This window comes from Heliangelus exortis, chromosome 3, assembly GCF_036169615.1.
Source record: "Heliangelus exortis chromosome 3, bHelExo1.hap1, whole genome shotgun sequence".
NCBI lineage: Eukaryota > Metazoa > Chordata > Aves > Apodiformes > Trochilidae > Heliangelus > Heliangelus exortis.
In genome coordinates, this window is record NC_092424.1 from 40,064,052 (window position 1) to 40,082,022 (window position 17,971).

A 17,971-nucleotide genomic window follows, 5' to 3' on the forward strand; every position below is an offset into this window, starting at 1 on the left:
GCTTTTGGAAGTATGATCTTCGATAAGGTGCATTCTTGGCATACAGACAAGAATAATACCACCATTAACATATTCATCACTTTCTTATATATTTCTTTCCCGTCTCAAATATTCTTGTATTTTATGTTCCCATACTGACACATTTTCCAGTACTGTTATTGCCCTCTTTTAGTAGGCTCTGACATAGCAGAATGATAGTGCTGTCACAAATTCTAGAATTCCTGAACGAACAGCATTGGAAATGGTCAGCAGATTAAAAATGTTTGCTTGAAGTTTGCTCTTTGGTTTGAAGTAGAGGAGGAAAATATTTGTATAAATGAATTTTTAATAGATACTAAAAATAAAAAGCTGCTAAAGAAAATATAGCTTGTCTACATTATCACGCGATTTTAATTATGCAAGCATTCCTGTTCTTTGTGCATTTTGACTTAGGGCCATATGAGACACATGAGTTAACTGTCACTCATGCAGAGTTAATTATAATTTGTCCATATAGGGAAAATCCCCAGGGAAATATGATAACACTTTTCATTGGCAGTAAACATTAGTTATTGTAAGTAATTTGAAAAAATTATTCTTAGCAGGCTATAAAAAGTCTGCAGTTCAAAGTGTTCCCTGAAAAAGAGGTGTATTAGCATGTGGATCCACTACAGAAATGGAGTTTTTTGACTAAGGAACTGTGTCCTTCTGTACCATAACATTTATTTCATTTTTTCTCTCTCTGGGAAAAGATATGTTTTGATTCAGTGTTTGGCAGTCCAAGCCAGGTTCTATACAATAATATTCACTTGGAATGTGCTGAGAGAAAAGTGCTGTTTTTAGAGGAGTTACTTTTATACTGCATTGCAAACAGAAATTTTCAGTTTCCCACATATAATATAAATCCAGCTTGTAAAGAATCTTTAGACTTTGCACTTCTCCTTTTCCCACGTAAATAGCAAATAACTGGTTGTCACTGACACACAGGGCAACAAATAGATGAAGCAAGCATGGATTCTGAGATCTATAATTTTTAATAATTTTTAAACTAGCTACAAAATGTCAATCACTTCACAAACTGACAGGAGACATAAGGAATTTCATATTACATGCTGTAAATTATATTTATCTCACAGTTTATCTAGAGTTCATTCATTTAGGTTTTTTTATTATTTTTTAATTAAGTTAGCTACTAAACATCTCAGCGATTTGGTGTGCATAGCTCTAGGTAAGCAACAGAGAACTGTACTGGTAACAAACCACATGGGGATAGCGACTAGTAAGAGAGAGCCTTATAAAAATTACATTTCTTTGCACCATTTCATATGGTAGTTGTCTCCTCCAAAAGATAGTCTTCAAAAGCAGCAGACAAACCAAATATATTACACTTATTTCTTTTTGTCTTTGACATATTTTCAGCCAAGCTTTTATTTTGCTGGCAATGGCTAAGTGGTGAGTGCCAAATCCCTCTTTTTTTCATAATTAAAAAAAAATGATCATGATTAATAACTATATATATATATCAACAAGAAAAAAGTGGCACGACTGCAAACTTGCTGGTATAACATAGTCCCAAAAGAGTCCGAATACTGAGCATGCTTTTGTTGTCATTGTTGGTGTGCTACTGCCATGGGAAAATTCTTGTTTAAGTAGGAGTCTAAAAGTCTATTTATTCCTCATGCATAAATGCATAAATCACATCACTTTTTAGTGCAATGCTTCTTATAGTAATATAATTCCACATTGTCTAATCATGAAATCATAACAACAGATAATGGCAATGAAGAACCGAAGACAGCAGGTTTAAGTGCTTAAACATCATGATATCCAAAGACAGGAGCATGGCAGTAGCTCTGTGGAATGTCACAGTTTTACAAGAACAATACTGTATATTTAGAGGTTAACAGCACGTTTAGCATTCCAACAGTGTTGTCATTCAGCAAACATCATTAAAAAAAAAAAAATGAGGAGAGGGAACAAAAAGAAAAGGAATCCAAAACGCAAACAAGGAAAGGAAAAATCCCAGAAACATCATAGTGAGCTATAGCCATCAAATCAGCACTATGTACAACCTTTGGAAAGAAAGATATCTAGAAAAAAATAATTACAAGTATCATTTTTGGAAAGCTGACAAACTACACAGGACAACATTTACAATGGGGCTGATATGTGCATGTGTGCAAACCTAGTAGGTAAATACCATGATAAAAGCATGAAGGTGCTGCCCTGTTGGACAGCACTAAAAGGAAATGCACTTCACTGCATTTAACCACTGCCCAGCATCTTTGTTGCACGCTGGTTGGCTTCATCAATCCTGGTTTTGTTGGAATCAGCCTAGGGAAACACAAAGAAAAGAAACATATGAATACAGGGCAGAAAGAGAACATCTTCAATACTCAGTGGACGCTTCTCTGGTTCTGGCTAGGTCAGGTGAAAAAAGAATACTTGAAAATACTGGAGACCTGACCTTTTTTTAGTGGTGCTACAGACTCAAAAGAAAATTACTTATTTGCTGGTTTTGTGACACTTCAGGAATTCTTTGAGCAGAGCTTTTAAGTGTGTATTCAGCTTCACTGAACTGTAAATGCTACACCAGAACTGTACTTGGTGCTATGGGTAGTGCTAGTGGTAAGGATGACGTGATGAGAACTGATAACGTGCACGTGGATTTCACTGGTGAAAGGCTCAGTGCTCTCTGAGATTCAGTGGACCTAGACTCTGTTGTAATTTAGATCACAAGGCATGCAATCAAAACTAAAATTCACTGGAGCAGGGAAGCTAGATCATCTGATAGAGGGAATGCTGGCAAAGATAATTTTATTTGAAAATACATCAGTCTGGATCTTTTTGCTCTACATGTGAAAGGAATTGTTAGGAGTGATGCCAGAATTCCTTTCTCTCAACAGAATTCACCAGTGCAGTTACAGGACAGAGTAACCTCTCTCATTGGGCAGCAGCATAACCAGGAATTAAGAAAAGGCAGGGATTCTGCCTTAGTTGAAGCAATTACACTAGAATTTAGTCCAGTATAGGCTGAACTGTGTAACTTCACTCTCTGCCATAGGGTAACGCTTTCCATGCCTATCAAATGACATTAATAAAAAAGCACCACTTGGGTGGTTTAGGAGTTCTGTTTTAGTGGGAAGACACTTTGACCATGGCTTTCTGTAGTTCTGCAGAAGTTAGTTTTGGAGACTAAAGACATTGTTTTAGTCGACAAAACTTGGCAAAGCTCCATTCAAGCCCATGTTGCTATGCCAACTTATGCTAGCAGAGGGACCAGATAGAAAATATTTTCAATTTTCAAAATCAGACCTGTGGGAAAGGTGAGAACTGGGTTACTGCTTTAAAATTATGAACTCAGGTATCAAATTCTGTGGTTTGAGGGCTGTTTTTTGTTAGCTTTGATGATTGTTCCTGAATCTCTGGGGCATATCCAATTGTACAGATTTATTTTAAATCTCCAGTTTGCAAAGACAGAAGGGTGAAGCAACTTTCCTACATACATTTTAGATCCTTTAAAAGGATCATTGTGTGCAAAAAAACCCCAGTCTCAAATATCTTGGGTTTTTCTACATAATTATTTTGGCAAATTATACATAGATGTGTATTTTTAGTACAGTAGCATGAACCAGATCCTCAACACATGTAAATATGCATCACTGCTCACTGTAACCCACAGTCCTTTATTTTAGCCATGACTTTGACCTTGTCTACTACAGTACAGTTTTGTGTAAAATAATTGAACAGTTTTGGAAGCAATCATGTTTGTCATGGGACACAGGAATATTGCTTGAGTACTCATTAAACTAAATGTTCCTAAGTAAGCATACTGAAGTCTAACTCCTCTGTGATGTTGCACCAGAACTAGTGAGAGTCTTTGTGTAGACCTTTCCACCTAGGGCAGGGAAGAAAGTTTTGAGCCCTTCCTGCTTTTCCTCACAGCCTCCTATTTGTGGCTCATTTTATGGTCAGGTTCTTCCTGGCAATTTGCAATTTGCCCTGCTCATTGCATCATCGTTTTTGTTTTTGTCCCTTTCTCTTTGATCTGTGGGAAAGATAAAGCCTTTCATTCATTGCTCTTCTGATTACTGTGGGTAGATCAGATTACGTTTCCCCGATGAGATTGCTCTGGTTTGGATGCCTGCATCCAGTTTAACATAAATGCTTCAGGAGCACTTGAGTTAGCTTTGTAATGCACCCCTTTTGTGAAGTGATGCAGTGATGCAGCTTTTGTGAAATGTGCCAGCCAAGGGTGACTCTAATGATCATAAGTGATCAAATGCTCAGTGCTCCAGCTGGTCAGGAAAAGAAAACAGCCCCAGCAATGCTGTATGCCCACTGCTAGCTAGGGATGATGGCCTGTTGCATATTGTATTGCAAAATGGATATGTATGCATTTGAGGGTTCAGTATTATCCCATACTGAATTATGAATTCAGTATTCATTATTATATAATTTCTGTCTTTTAGAGATGGTTTTCCTTATATATTGGGTTCCTTTTTCTAGTATCTCATCACTACATGTCCTTACTCTGAAAAATGTGGCATATTTTCACTGACTGAAGACTGTCTTGGTTCTGTGCTGCTTTCATGACAACTCCTCTGTGTACACTGGAAGTCTCCCTCCCAGAAATGTGCCACCGTTCTTTAGCCAAGGACTCTACCTAATGAGTCCTGCCTTCAAGGCTGGATTTAATGAATCCCATTGGCTTGCAATGTTGTTTTTCTATGGTTGTGTGAAATGCCAAACTCTGCAAGAAGACCTCGTAGACATGGAAGGCCAGTCCCTCAATTAGCCAACTGCTCTCAGCATGTACTGCCTAGAGATTTGGCCCAAGTGCTTCATGTGCACAAAGGGACTGGGCAATTTCTTCAAAATCCAGATGTCTGCAAGCCTGAACTGAGAGAACAGTGGCTTGTTAGGCTTGCTGCAGCTAGTGATAGTATCCTGCAGGCACAGATATGACGCAGCTGATTTCCATCCACCAGGGCCTTCCACAGGGAGATCTTCTTCCACTGTGTAATCTCCTTCCACTGTGTAATGTCATGAGTATGGTAGCAGGTGCATGTCCTCATGCTTACTCTGAGAAAATAACATATGTCCTAGAGTTCTTATTTAAAGATATTTATGACGCATGCTATATAATCTTCCAGTCCCTTCTTGTAATGTAGTTAGTGTATTGCTTTCTAGAGATTCTCATATGAATAACAGATATAAATCCTTCCCCCACCCCATGCTCTTATTTTCCCCAGAAATATGAAATGTTACAGAATAGCATCGCAGTGACACTGTCCATTTTCCTATGCGGTAAAACTAACAGAAGCAGCTTTTTTAAAACAAAAATTTGACAAATGCAAAGCCATGTTCTCTACTGTGTTACGTGACACGTGGAAGAGATGAGTTTCCCACCTTTAGGGCAGCGTATACTTCACCCTGTTGTCTCTGGAATCAGCCTTCAGTAGGGAAAGCTCTCTGAGTGTATGCCTCAGTGCAGTATTTAATTTTTTTTCACTAGTCTTTTTTGTAGTTAACTGACATGAAAAATAGGTATGGGCATCCCACTCATGTGAGAAGGCTTGCACGTGTAAAAAGGCTCATGAGTACAAGCTCTACCACTTAAGGTCAGCATTAACTCTAAGCAGCCCATATAAGTCCTTGGGTTAGATCCTTGGGTGGTGTCAATCTCAGCTGAAGTCGAGTGTTGTATTTATTTTAACACCAGAGGAAGATCTAGCCTCTTACATCTCTTCAGCCTGGCTGTGCCTGGAGCTTTGCCAGCATATATTGCAGATGGCTTGCGGATCTTGGGATCTGAGGATGGCAGTGAGCTCCCAGCCAGGCTTGGTGGGTGCTGCTATCTGCTTCAGAAATCTGCAGTGCAGGTCTGGTAGAACTGCTCTCTGCCTCTTGAGATGATTTTGCAATAGTAATGCTGAGCCTTAGTTATTTTTATATTTGTTTATATATATATATATATACACACACACACACACACACTGATGGAGCCAGGAAATCTCTGTCCTAAGGTGTTTATAAGCAAGCAGCACAAGACTGGCTGCATGGTTACCATACAAAGCCTTCCCCATCCTCTTTTTGTGACAGGTCTTCCAAACAGGTGATCCAATTCTCTATTGCTTATGGAATTTTCAAGGAAAGAAAAGTACAGGAAAGCTTAAAAATTGCCAGGAAGTGTCAGTGCCTTCAGAACCAGACCCTGTAGTTCTGCACAGCTCAGGGCATTTCTCCTTTCCCCAAGCTGTTGTAGAGGGAGCCTTGATTTGTGCTAAGGGATCTCCTCACCAGCTCTAGTCTGATGAACCCAACAGTGTGGGTTCAACCTGATCTGAACTGGAAGTTACTAAAGATCCACAGCAGGAAACTTTGCTTTGTCTCAGAGTTTTGGAGGGAAAAGAGAGAAGAACTCTAGCAGCTGTTTCTGTTCCTTCTCCTTCTCTGAGCTGAAGAGAAAGTGCAGCATGCACAGCCTGTCCTTGCAGAAGGGAAAACACAGCCCCTTTTGGGGTCCTCTTAGAAATGTCAGCTCTTACCTTCTCCATGATCCTGTCAATCTGGCGATTCTGTGTGTCGATCTCGTTGCCCATGTCCAGGGCCATGTGACGTAAGTTGCCAATGATGCCACTGACCTGCTCGAGGTTCTCATCCATTTCATTTTCCCGAGCATCATTTGTTACCCTGGGAGCAAAAAAGCAGTTATTTGAAGTAGGGAGAGAGGAGGTTCCCCCTGAAACTCTGATTCACCCAAAACCTCCCCTGCATCTTCCTTCGCTTGTCACCTGAAGAGCATGCTGTGCTCAGCTTTGAAGAAAAAGAATTAATAAGTAGCTAGCCTTAAAAACCACACTATGTGCTTATTTTTTGGATGTTGGGTTTAATTGCGTGAGTTCATCACTGCTCCATTTGTACAGGTTTTGTCTGCTGCTTCTAGAAGTATTGCTGTCTGAGCTTGACTGTACCACATACTACACCTCTCTGCTCCTGGCGGTCCTTCTCAAAGAAAGAATGAAAGGGTGCTCCCTTAGGATCCATGGGTGGGAAATGCTGGAGGGCGGTGGAATTGAGCTATACTAGCTCTCCTCCTTAAACTATATGGATAATGGATATTGTTCAGTTTTCTTATGCTTGGGGTTCACTGAAATTTTGGGGAAGAGCTGCTTCAGCTGTAAAAATCCTGGCCTAACATCCTATTCAATTAAGTGTATTTCTGATAAATGGCAGAAACAGCTTCTCTCAGATTTACTGGCTTTAGTAAAGATCCTTTGGTTTTTGTTCTTAGCCCCGTCTTTTTCAGTTGCTTGGTTTTTAGAAGAAAAGACTTGTGCTTTTAGTCAAGGATCAGTTCAATTCTCCAGTGACTGGAGAGGCATGTGGTAATTGGCACTGGGAAAAGCAAGGTCTGTGGATCCCACTCAGAAAATCACTTTGAGCCTACCTATTTTGTTCATGTAGGTGCCAAGAGAGTGCTACAGGCTCTTTGCAGAACAGTTATGGTGTAGCATAACTTTCTTTACTGCTATGCTGTTCCCATGCCTTAGCCTTTGTTTTGATGAGGCTGCCATCCAGAAATAAAAAACAAAAAAAGTGAATGGCAGACCCAGCAAACTTAAATGGCAACTCCATCCCACGCTCCAGATTGCCTGACAGCATTGTTTCTATCACACTGCTTTCCCTTTATCCCAACAGCCAAAAAAATAAGTGGATAATAGTTTTGGGGAAGATAATTACTTATTAATCCAGTGTCCCTAATCTTCACAGATCAAAGCTTTGCCTACTGGTATGCTTTTATCCGCTCAGCTGATAATATTGTCATCTAAATACATGCTCTACAAGCACTGTAATCAGTATGTACTTATTGCTGGGTCCCTATGTGTTGCTGAAAGTTTACAGTCTGGTTTCCATTAGTATAGCTGTGTGTTTCAAATTGCCTTTCATTTAAATGCAGGGAGATTGCCACTACTGAAGCATCAATGTTTCTCCATGGTTGTGGCTTTACAGCAGCTGAGGAATGGTGCATAATTCCCAGTTCAGTGAGGTTTTCTGGATAGTTATGACAGGGAAGCAGTGTACCTGTAGTTAAAAGTGTGCTTCAAATTCTGTGCTTGGCTCAGTGCCTTCATTTGAAAGTGAAGGAAGGGGTGCCTGAGGCTGTGGTGCATCTTCTAGCAAGGATGGATAATGAGCACTATGTACCTTGAGACCTAATAACATTAAGCTAGTACTTATCTAACACTTAATTTCTCAGGCATTTGACAACTGTCATTAATGACATCCAGTGTTCATGCCAGGAAGCTGGAGCACAGAGGACAGCGCTGACTGGCGGTGACAGTCCTCAATTGCTGCTGTGAAGTAAATAAATAGATAGAATTTCTCTTATTATTGCCCAAATCTGGGCAGTCTCAAAGAGGAAGGTTTGGGGCCACATTTTCAAGCATCTTCTGGTTCTCAGGGCTAAAACAGTTTTTGCCAGGAGTTTCAGCAAAGTAAACATCCTTTGCACTAGGCCAGGGAAGCACCTACAAGGCCAGGGGGAGTTAGTGGAGGCAGTGAGCCTTTAGCACCTCTCTTAACCACCATCAACCTAAATCTGAGCACCCATGACTCAGTGAAAACCTGGCTCCATCACATTACCCAGTGCCACTGAAGGAGTTAACGAGCATCACAGAACTCATGACCATATGGGAGAAATCTAAATATATCAGTGAGGAGGAGAATAGAGAGAAAACAGTGGATAAAAAGGCTCACCTGCGGATAAAGCCACCACTGATGGCCATCTGCTCCCGTTCATCTACAACACGTGCAGGCTGGCTGGCTACAACACCATCCTGATTATTGCCCCAGGCTTTTTTGTAAGCATCACTTGATTTAAGCCTATGCAAAAAAGACGATGAGTAACAAAGCATCAAGTGGACAAGGACAAATGCAAAATACTCCAAGCTAAAAGCTGAATCAAGCAAATGAGTTTTCAGATAGAGGGTCATTGATTGTATACCGATATATCATAACCCTGAGTAAAAGGAGGGGTTTGGGTTGGTTTGGTTTTGGTTTGGTTTGGTTTGGTTTGGTTAGGTTTGGTTTGGTTTGGTTTGGTTTGGTTTTTTTACTTTACTGCCACAACAATTGTGATGGTCAGAGATTTTGTTTCCAATAGGGTGAATTGCAGTTGTCAAGTCTACAACACTGCACACAGATTCTTGGATGTTGACTTAGTCTCCAGAAAGAATAAAAGAAAATAAAAAAAGAGAGAGAGAAAGAAAAAGAAATACAGAGAAGAAATACAGATAAATAGGAAACATTTCATTTCAGTGACATACATTTTGACATCAAACACAGATAACATACTGGAAGACAGACATAGAAACAGAACTGCCAAGTATAGTGTGTACATCATATCACAGCAACACACCCTCTTAGAGCATTGGCTAGATTTAAATATTTTATCATGCAGAAGATAGGGTTTCTGTTGATATTTTTTAACACGTATGTGGCAAAATAGGCATTTAAAGCCACTAACCTTTACCAAGGTCATTAGGGGATGATTTTGTCCTAAAATTCATAGGGTTCATTAGATTTTGAGATAATATATCGGTACTTGAAAATAGTAATCATACATCGACAGTTGATGTACAAACCTTTTTCCACAGAGACAAAAAGTAAAATAGGCAGAAGTGAAATGAGTGCAGGAGAAAAGAAGAGATACGAGCAATCTAGCATCAGAAAGGGAAATTTTTCTACATTTTTCTTCATGCACCAGCTACAGGCATGAATAAGAAGTGAAGCATTCTCACTAAGCACAGTTGCCCCAGTAGTTCATCATACTCTTAATGCATCAGCAGTAACAGGCTTCACAATAAGCAAGACACAGGCAAAAATGGATCATCACTTCCTTCAGGAGCTTTAAACCACAGGACTTTGAAATAGCCTAGCGACTTGTTATGTTTGCTGTTTATGACACTTACATCAGCTTTCAGAGAACCATTTTTGACTGAGCTGCCATGCATAGAAAATTAAAATTCAGGCATACCTTCAGTGGCAGATTAGCATGTGCAGCATATTTAGGGTTGTTGTCATTGGGGTTGGCAGGGAGAGTGTGAGTGTGTGACTACTGAAGGTATAGATTCTTGATTTTATTCCGGAAATGGTGCAGTTTCCAACAAAGCTGTTGAGAACTGCAAACCACCATGGTTTCCCTGTTCTTCAATTGGCTCCAATCAGTCATATAATCAGCTCTGTGGCTTGGATTTTTGTTGAGAAATTGAATGTGCTCCTCAGGGAGTGGGGAAAGGACACAATAAACCCTCCCTTGTGTTATGTTCTCTCCATGCCCCCTGAAGCAGCTTGGCTTCTGTTGAGCCTGAAGATGTGTGCATGCTTCAGTATAGAATTGAAAAGTAGATGAAAAGAGGATCTTTCCTACTCATCTGTTTTGTTGCTTATTTCCTATTAAAATCAGTGAAGACTTAAAAAGACTTAAGAAGAAGATGGTTGGCTGATTTGTTCCTAATACTTGTTCTAAATCTATACATCAGCTTTCTACAAATGAGTGCAAGTAAGTAAATTAAATGAGATTTCTCTTTCTGAACATACATTTACAGATTTTGGCCTGTTCTTTAGACCTGTGCAACTTTGAGAGTGAGACAGTCTCTGTTTGAGGTGAATTATTTTCTGCAACCACAGCTTGAGCTCCAGTTTCTTGTGGACTTTACATTAAAGTCAACAGATGAAGTCTGGATCTGCTCACAGTCAATAGTTGTCCTTTTGAATACAATCTGGTGAAAGTTTCATGACATGGGCATTTTGGGTCTCCTAAGAATGAAGCCATACACTTTGGTAAGGCTCATGGAGGTGTATTTACAAGTAGCAGAGTATAATTATGTGTGGAATGGTTAATCTTTTGAAATATATGTCACTAATTTACCACCAGCCAGTGGAGCATTAGGGGATGATGGTGATACTGATATCTAGAACTGGATGGATTTTGCTCCCTCCTACACTCCACTTCTCAGAATATCATCTTATTTGTTCCACTTGAATACTGGCACAGGATTCAAGGAACAGTCCTTAAAAGCACTGTTCATCCATACTCTGTTTCTAAACACAATGACTAATGACTAATGCTAGTTTGTGAAATCTGGCTGCAGACTGTGAAGGTCAGAATACTGCCTTGAAGCAGGGAAGAGACACCTTTAAAAATGAACGTCCCTCACATTGAATGTGTTCAGTATTTCTTGGGTTTGAATCTATTGATTTAATGACCCTGCAACCATAGTGAAGTGGTAAATGATTTAAGGCCATGTGTCAAGTGCTAACCCCATCCATGCCATGGATCTGGCTGCCAATTCATAGCAGTCTTTCCCATAACACAGCATATTAAAGCTGTTCTAAAAAATGGCAATTCCTGCAAAATGTATTGATCCTTTTATATACTTAAAGAGTGAACTTTTGATACAGGCATTATGCCAGCTTTCTCCAGGAGGAGCAAGTCAAGACAGTGTTCCTCTTTAAGCTGCAACAGCATTTAGAGTGTGGGAGATGTAGAGTTTCTGATTCGTGTTCTTGTACCTTCAGCACTTCAGCACTGGGTCTTCTGGTGCAAGACAGCAGGGCTAAAGCCTTCATCAGAGCTGATGCCAATTTAAGGCAGTGTGACTGAAAAAGGTTCTCTGTCCTACTTGCTCCTCTTACATTCTGCACACCAAGGCACTAGTATATATATTCTAGGCAATATATTTACCCCAGCAAAGTACTTGTGTCTTGGTATGCAGAAGAAAACTAATTTTTTTTTTTTTTTTTTTTTTTTTAAGCGGAGGCACTATCTGCATTGTGTCCCAAGGGAATTACCTTCAAAATCAATATGACTGGTAAGGCAGAAACCCAGTCCAACCTTTCTGATTTCTGGCAAAATACCCACTGAACTCTATGACAGCTCTCTTTCCTTTCGTCTTGATAATCACAATAGGATCAGCCCCTGGCTGAGAACCAAGTGTCTGTGCCACTCAGAAAGTGAGTATATTATTACAGAACCACTGCACTCTGCCTTGCTTCCCATACCATCTCTGGCCAAGCATTTATGAATCTTTTCACTATAACCTGGCTGTGTGCCTACTCACTGCATGCTGGATTTGCCATTCCTTGAGGACTTTGGGTTGGTCTACTTTGTCCCTGATTTCCTACACCCACAGAACCAGACATTGCACTGTCAATTGGCATTTGAAACAAAGCTTTGCATTACTTGGAGGATGGTTTCATTCAAGTGTGATGGCATGCAAGCAAATTCGATGCATTTCAACATTTCTGCTTAGTGTACGTGTTACCAAAATGAGAGAAATTTGATGTGCTCAGGTTTTGTCAAATTTGTTGCCTCTGGCAGGATGAAAACCATTTCAAGTTGAGTTCCAATTGTGAAGCATGTCTCTTTCAAGACCTCATCACAGACTCTTTCTGTTGAACAATGTCTTAATTTCATCCATAATTTTAAGTAATGTCCATTATGACCTCTTCTAGGGTTTTTTGTTCGTTTGGTTGTTGGGTTTGGTTGTTGGTGGGGTTTTTTTGGGTTGGGTTTTTTTCAGTTTTTTCGCTTCATTTATTGAACTTCTTTGGGAAAATATATTTCAAAATTTAGGGTCTCCAGGAATAAGGTAGCCCAAGTGTTTTTGTTTGCTGGAAAATGTAACCACTCGGTACACTTTGTGTAAAATGTTGAAACTTTTACCATTAATAGGTGTCGACAGTGAAGCTTTCACTGCAGTATGCCTGATTTTAATGCATCTACAGTAATTCCCAGTCAGTTGTCTGTGCTATGAGATGAATGCATTTGTACCAGAATCGTTCTTTCTGCATGCCACATGCTCATCCTGTCCATGTGCCTAGCAAGGATGAGCTTCACAAGGCCTTTGGAATCAGCCTTAAGTGCTCAGAGAGATGAGGCAGGCAGCACCTACTTGTTACATGGACAGACACAAAGACCACAGAATTTTCCTAGGTCCGTCAAATTCTTTTCTGCTTCTTTCATGTCCTTATTGATTTGGTCCATTCCCTCTTCGATGCGTTCCAGTTGTTCTGATTAAACACAAGTATTTTATCCCCACAGAATGAAGCGGATGGAAAAGGACAAAGAAAAAAAAGACAAAAACTTCAGACATTCACTGTGACAAAAAAAACTGGACACCACATAGCAGAGCCGGTACCCAGTACCTACTTGTTACAAGGACATATGAAAAGGCCACAGCATTTCCCTAAATCTTTTAAATTTTTCTCGGCCTCCTTCATGTCTTGGTTGATATGGTTCATGCCTTCTTCAACACGATCGAGTTGTTCTGGTCAGGACAAAGGGATGACAGTGTGGAATGAATTGTATTTTTGTTTGTTTGCTTTTGTCTTCAACAGAACATGAAAAATGACCGTGTAGAACTGAATTAATAATGACATTACAATGCATTAATCTGAGGTGATGCATTGTTGGAAGTCTATGTGCTGCACTGGATGCCAAACATGCTTTTTGCTAATATGGGAAGAGTAAAACAAAGGAGGAAGATGTTTGAAATATAGTCATTTAAATGAGATGTAATGATGTAGAAAGGAAGGGTTATAAAGTTTAAGGTCCAGAAACATGATACAATACATCCACTTACTAAGACACCAATGACATCCGAGAGGAAGAAAGATTAAGTGTTATTATTTTGCATTTATATATGTTAATATGTGAGAAAAGCTTTCCTTCCATGGAAAATACCTCAGCTACTTACACTTACAAATCCCTTGGAAACAGGTGATTTTGGATAGAGTAATTCCTTCGATTATTGGGTAACTGATAGTGGGACAGCTGGCAGTAATGGTACCACAGATGTAGTGAGCTGTTAAGGAGCCATATCCAGATATTCCTTTTGCCAGAGGGTGAGGGAACTGTGACCTAACACTCTGGTCTGGATATTAATTTCTAATCTGAATGCAGCCTTAGGGCTGCTTTTCTTTCTAGTGTAGATGCTAAAATTAGGAGTAACCTCAGTGAATGAAGAGGAATTACAACCAGCACAGAAGCCTGATGGTCACTGGAAGAGGACCACTAGGTGTGACATTCATTGTCTCTCTCCCCAAAGGATCTTACAAAGTCAAGCACTGGGTGAACATTCATGTTTTCTTACAGTTTTCTTAGTGACTTGGTAGCTTAGAAAAGAATAAGGTATTAATTACTGCAGTATTAAAGCTGGAAAGATGGCCTAGAGGAACAGAATGCCACAACAAAAAATTGTAGGAATGAATCCTCTGCTGATGTAACAGATACAGATCCAGTGAGATCAGGGGTCTTATATAGAGTCTGGAGTGCAGCAACAGCAATTTTACATGGGTGGAAAGCCTCATCATTTGTTTCATGAAGGATAAACCCAAATAAGTATTACCCTAGATGAGAAAGCTACTTGGAGTGGCATTTCAATCCAGGAAAAGCTGTGACTGTTTTTACAGAGAAAAAGTAAAGCAATCCAAATATAACACAAATACATTCCTACTCCCCACATTGAATAGAAAAATATAAACACAGAATTAGACTGAGAGGAAAGGAAATCTAAAAAGTGCATATTGACATCAGTACAAAACTCCTCTTGACTTCTTTGGGAACATGAATAGGCCTAATTTCTTACTTGGGTTTGTAATAACAATTGAGGTTTACATTTTCAAAGCTTTCTAAGGGATTTGGATACCCCAGTTCCATTAAAATTAATTTTATTTAATTTTAATGAGTATTGGGCATATCAGCCCGAGAGGGCCTTGAAAATCCTGGCCTAAATAATTCAAGCTGAAATAATTGAAATATTGAACTTGTGCTTTTTGTTTAATCCTTGTGTGAGGTTGGGCTTTGAGAAGGAGAGTTGCCATGTCAGTATTGCCAGCTGCATCTGCTCTTCAGCAATCAGATCTTATTCTCCTCAGCTGGACCTGCCTATCCCCTGATACCACAGGTGTTATTGATGCCAAATCCAAGGATACATTTATAGGATCAGAGTTACCTGGAAGTGTCCTCTAAAAGAGGCAGATATAACCTGAGCAAAGGATTGAGAAGCTAATAAGGAAACCTGAGAGATCCATTGCACAAGTTCTACCAGGTAAACTGCTGAGCCAAGAGATACAAGGTTGGATTGTTTTAATGCATGTTGTAACTTCTCATTTAGGTTGAGAGGCTTTAGTATAAGCTTTGGTTTGCATCTGCAGCCACATTGACAAGTGTCAATCTCTTCAGAAATGTAGTATGGTGTAGAAGGTGAGATTCCTCCAACTGCTCCTGCTCCTCACCAACTCAGAGTCCTGCCTGCATGGTTAGGCAACACTCTTTCTTGGTCTGGGAAGAAGCTGTGGGAGTGTGAGCTGGCTTTTATGCTCATCCATACAGTGTGATGGGAGTTGCTAAATTTCTGTCTCGCATGCCCACATACTGCAGAGGTGTCTGCAGGGCCCAGCTGGTTTCTAGAGCTCTCAGTTTAAAAAAAAGTGTCTCATGTGCGCTGGGACACTGGAAGGGGAAAGAGGTAGTGACTTTTCATCCACTGATTTTGCTGCCTGTACTTCTCTAACCTTGGATGGCCACTTTAAAATGTTAGGTATGACTGCAGTGATCAGGCCTGGCCCTGGTACTACTGGTGGCTTTGGATGTAATCATATTTCCTTGCTCAGATGCATGTTCTCTGAAGCCAGGTATATAGTAGGGCCTTTTAAATGTTCTTTCCTGTTTCCTATTCTGCCAGAATAAATGAGTGCTAATTGAAGAGCACACTTGATATGACTCAAAGATTTTCATATAAATCACTCTGGGAACCTGACTTAATTTTTCCTGCTTTAGGATTTGTGCATGAATCCTATCCCATTTCTGAATAGAAATGGGACCCACAACTACTTTATCTTCCATTAAAGGAAACCTTATCAGTGGAAAAAGCCCACTGTTGTATTTGTAGCCTAGAATCTATACAGCTGACTTCTACTCCTAGAACCAGTCACTAGCTGTTAATGTAGTGGGCTGCATTGTTAACTGGTTTAAATTGGTCTAGTTTTGCTGGCTGTGTGGAGAAACACCAATTTATACCTGTCAAAAATCTGTTCCCACAGTCCAGGAGATAAATTCTTGAGTCTAACCACAATTACTGAGGCATAAATATTATAGAGGGATTAAATGAATGGGGTCACTCTGGATTTGTTTTGATTTAACATACTAAAATCTGGCCAAAAGTGAATCACTGCTGATAAGAAATCGGATGGCTACCAAAAGGTAAATTTAATATCTCTTTTCACATATCATCCCTATTCCAACTTTGTATTTTCTATTAAAGGTTTTAGGGAAGACAGTATGATAGCATATACTGCCATGAAGTTATACAAAATCACACCTACAAAACATCATGTCCTTTACCTCCCATTTAGAGAAACACTTAAAGGTCAAAGTTGAAACATGTTTTGATACTTTGCTGCAGTATTTTTTAGAAAATACTACATCGATATATGTTTATATATCATATATGGTAGATACAATAATTGGCATTGTCTGGAAGCAGAATACATATCAGAGGTATGTTTCATTGAGATTTCTCTCTTTTTTTTAGCAGGAAGTTCTTCTAATTATTAGCCTTTTTTGTATATTTAGAACCCTTTGTGCCAGAGCCTTTGATTCAAACATAGTGGCTATATATTGGCTTCCAGACCTTACAACAAACTGATGGCATATCTTAGGATACAAATAAGGATATTTTTTTACCTGTATCAGCATACTTATGAATTACTTCTGTATTAAAACCATAGGAAAATAAGGGACCATAAGCTAGTCCTGTTAGTTTTACTGTAGCATTGTGGCCCTTTGCCAGTGAATCTTTTGCAGGATCTTCCACAAAATCATTCTGGGACTGATGTGGGGAAGTGGCTGGGAGAGGAAAGGTTTAGCAAGAGTGCCTCATCTACTCTTGTGTTTTGAACAAATACAGCTGCAAAAGCATCTTAACACAGTGTTAGATGCAGGACCAGGACAGGGAAAATGTGGTGTTCCTCCACCTTTGCATCCCCATTTCTGATTATAACAAATGTTCCATGACCAGAGACCAGGATCTGGGGCCTGTGCTTGAATATCAGTTAAATGCCTGTGGAAAAGGGATCTTGCTCTTTTGTGCAGTTAAGCAATTTCTACCAAGGATGATTCTAATTAGAGAAAAAAAAAAAAAAAAAAAAAAACAAACCAAAAAACCCCCCAAAAAACCCACACTCTAAATATAGTTGCATACAAGAGGGCTGATTTTAAAAGAGAGTCAGCAGATTAACTGTTTCCAATGATACTCGGTGATCCCATTTTCCACAAAGCAGAGTGTTATCAGAGAGGAGTACATTTCTAGGACAATTTTCTCAGAGATCCTGAGTCTTGACCTAGCTCCACTCCAAAAGGCATTTCTGAGCACAGGTAGGAGGGAAAGCTGGCAGGGCATGCCTGAGAACCTGCATGTAGCTGTGCAAAAAATACCAGTAGACAAGGCACAACCTGCTCATGGGAGGGAGGTTGTCTTTTGGCCTGCACTGCACTTTCAATATAATTGATACTATTTTTTCCCACTAATCAGCAAACTATTTCTGACTGTGATCATCTCAGCACTTAGGTGTTGGTGGAGTGCCTCTACTAAGTCTGCTTTTGGCATCTTACTACCTATCAATTTTTGTGGTAGTTGTTGACTAGCAGATAAGCTGGGAAGGGGCTTGCACAAAGAGCATTAGTTTTGCTCTCTAATGGAAAAGAATGGTAATTATCTTCACTCCCATTATTTCTCCAGCACCATGAAAACAGTCAGTCATAATTCATATAAAACTAAGACTTGCAACTCATATAAAACCAGTAGATGTCAGCTGGCATGGGCTCCACTGCATGGTGTAAGCACTTTTGCTTGTGGGGGTTGCCCAGTTATTCCAAAGTTTTATATCCATATTTCAACTTCATCTGAAGTACAGAGCTTCC

General features: G+C 39.7%; 1 protein-coding gene across 1 annotated transcript in view; it reads right to left on the reverse strand.

Annotated features, from left to right (window-relative positions):
• Positions 1-994: 994 nt before the first annotated feature.
• SNAP25 (synaptosome associated protein 25) overlaps positions 995-17,971 on the reverse strand; it is a 60,420-nt gene continuing 43,443 nt past the window's right edge. Inside the window, exons 5-8 of the mRNA XM_071740278.1 lie at positions 12,942-13,059; positions 8,743-8,868; positions 6,531-6,675; positions 995-2,313 (exon numbers count right to left, since the gene is read on the reverse strand). Of these exons, the coding sequence (XP_071596379.1) occupies positions 2,245-2,313; positions 6,531-6,675; positions 8,743-8,868; positions 12,942-13,059 (458 nt within the window). The 3' untranslated portion in view covers positions 995-2,244. The remainder of the gene's footprint in view (positions 2,314-6,530; positions 6,676-8,742; positions 8,869-12,941; positions 13,060-17,971) is intronic.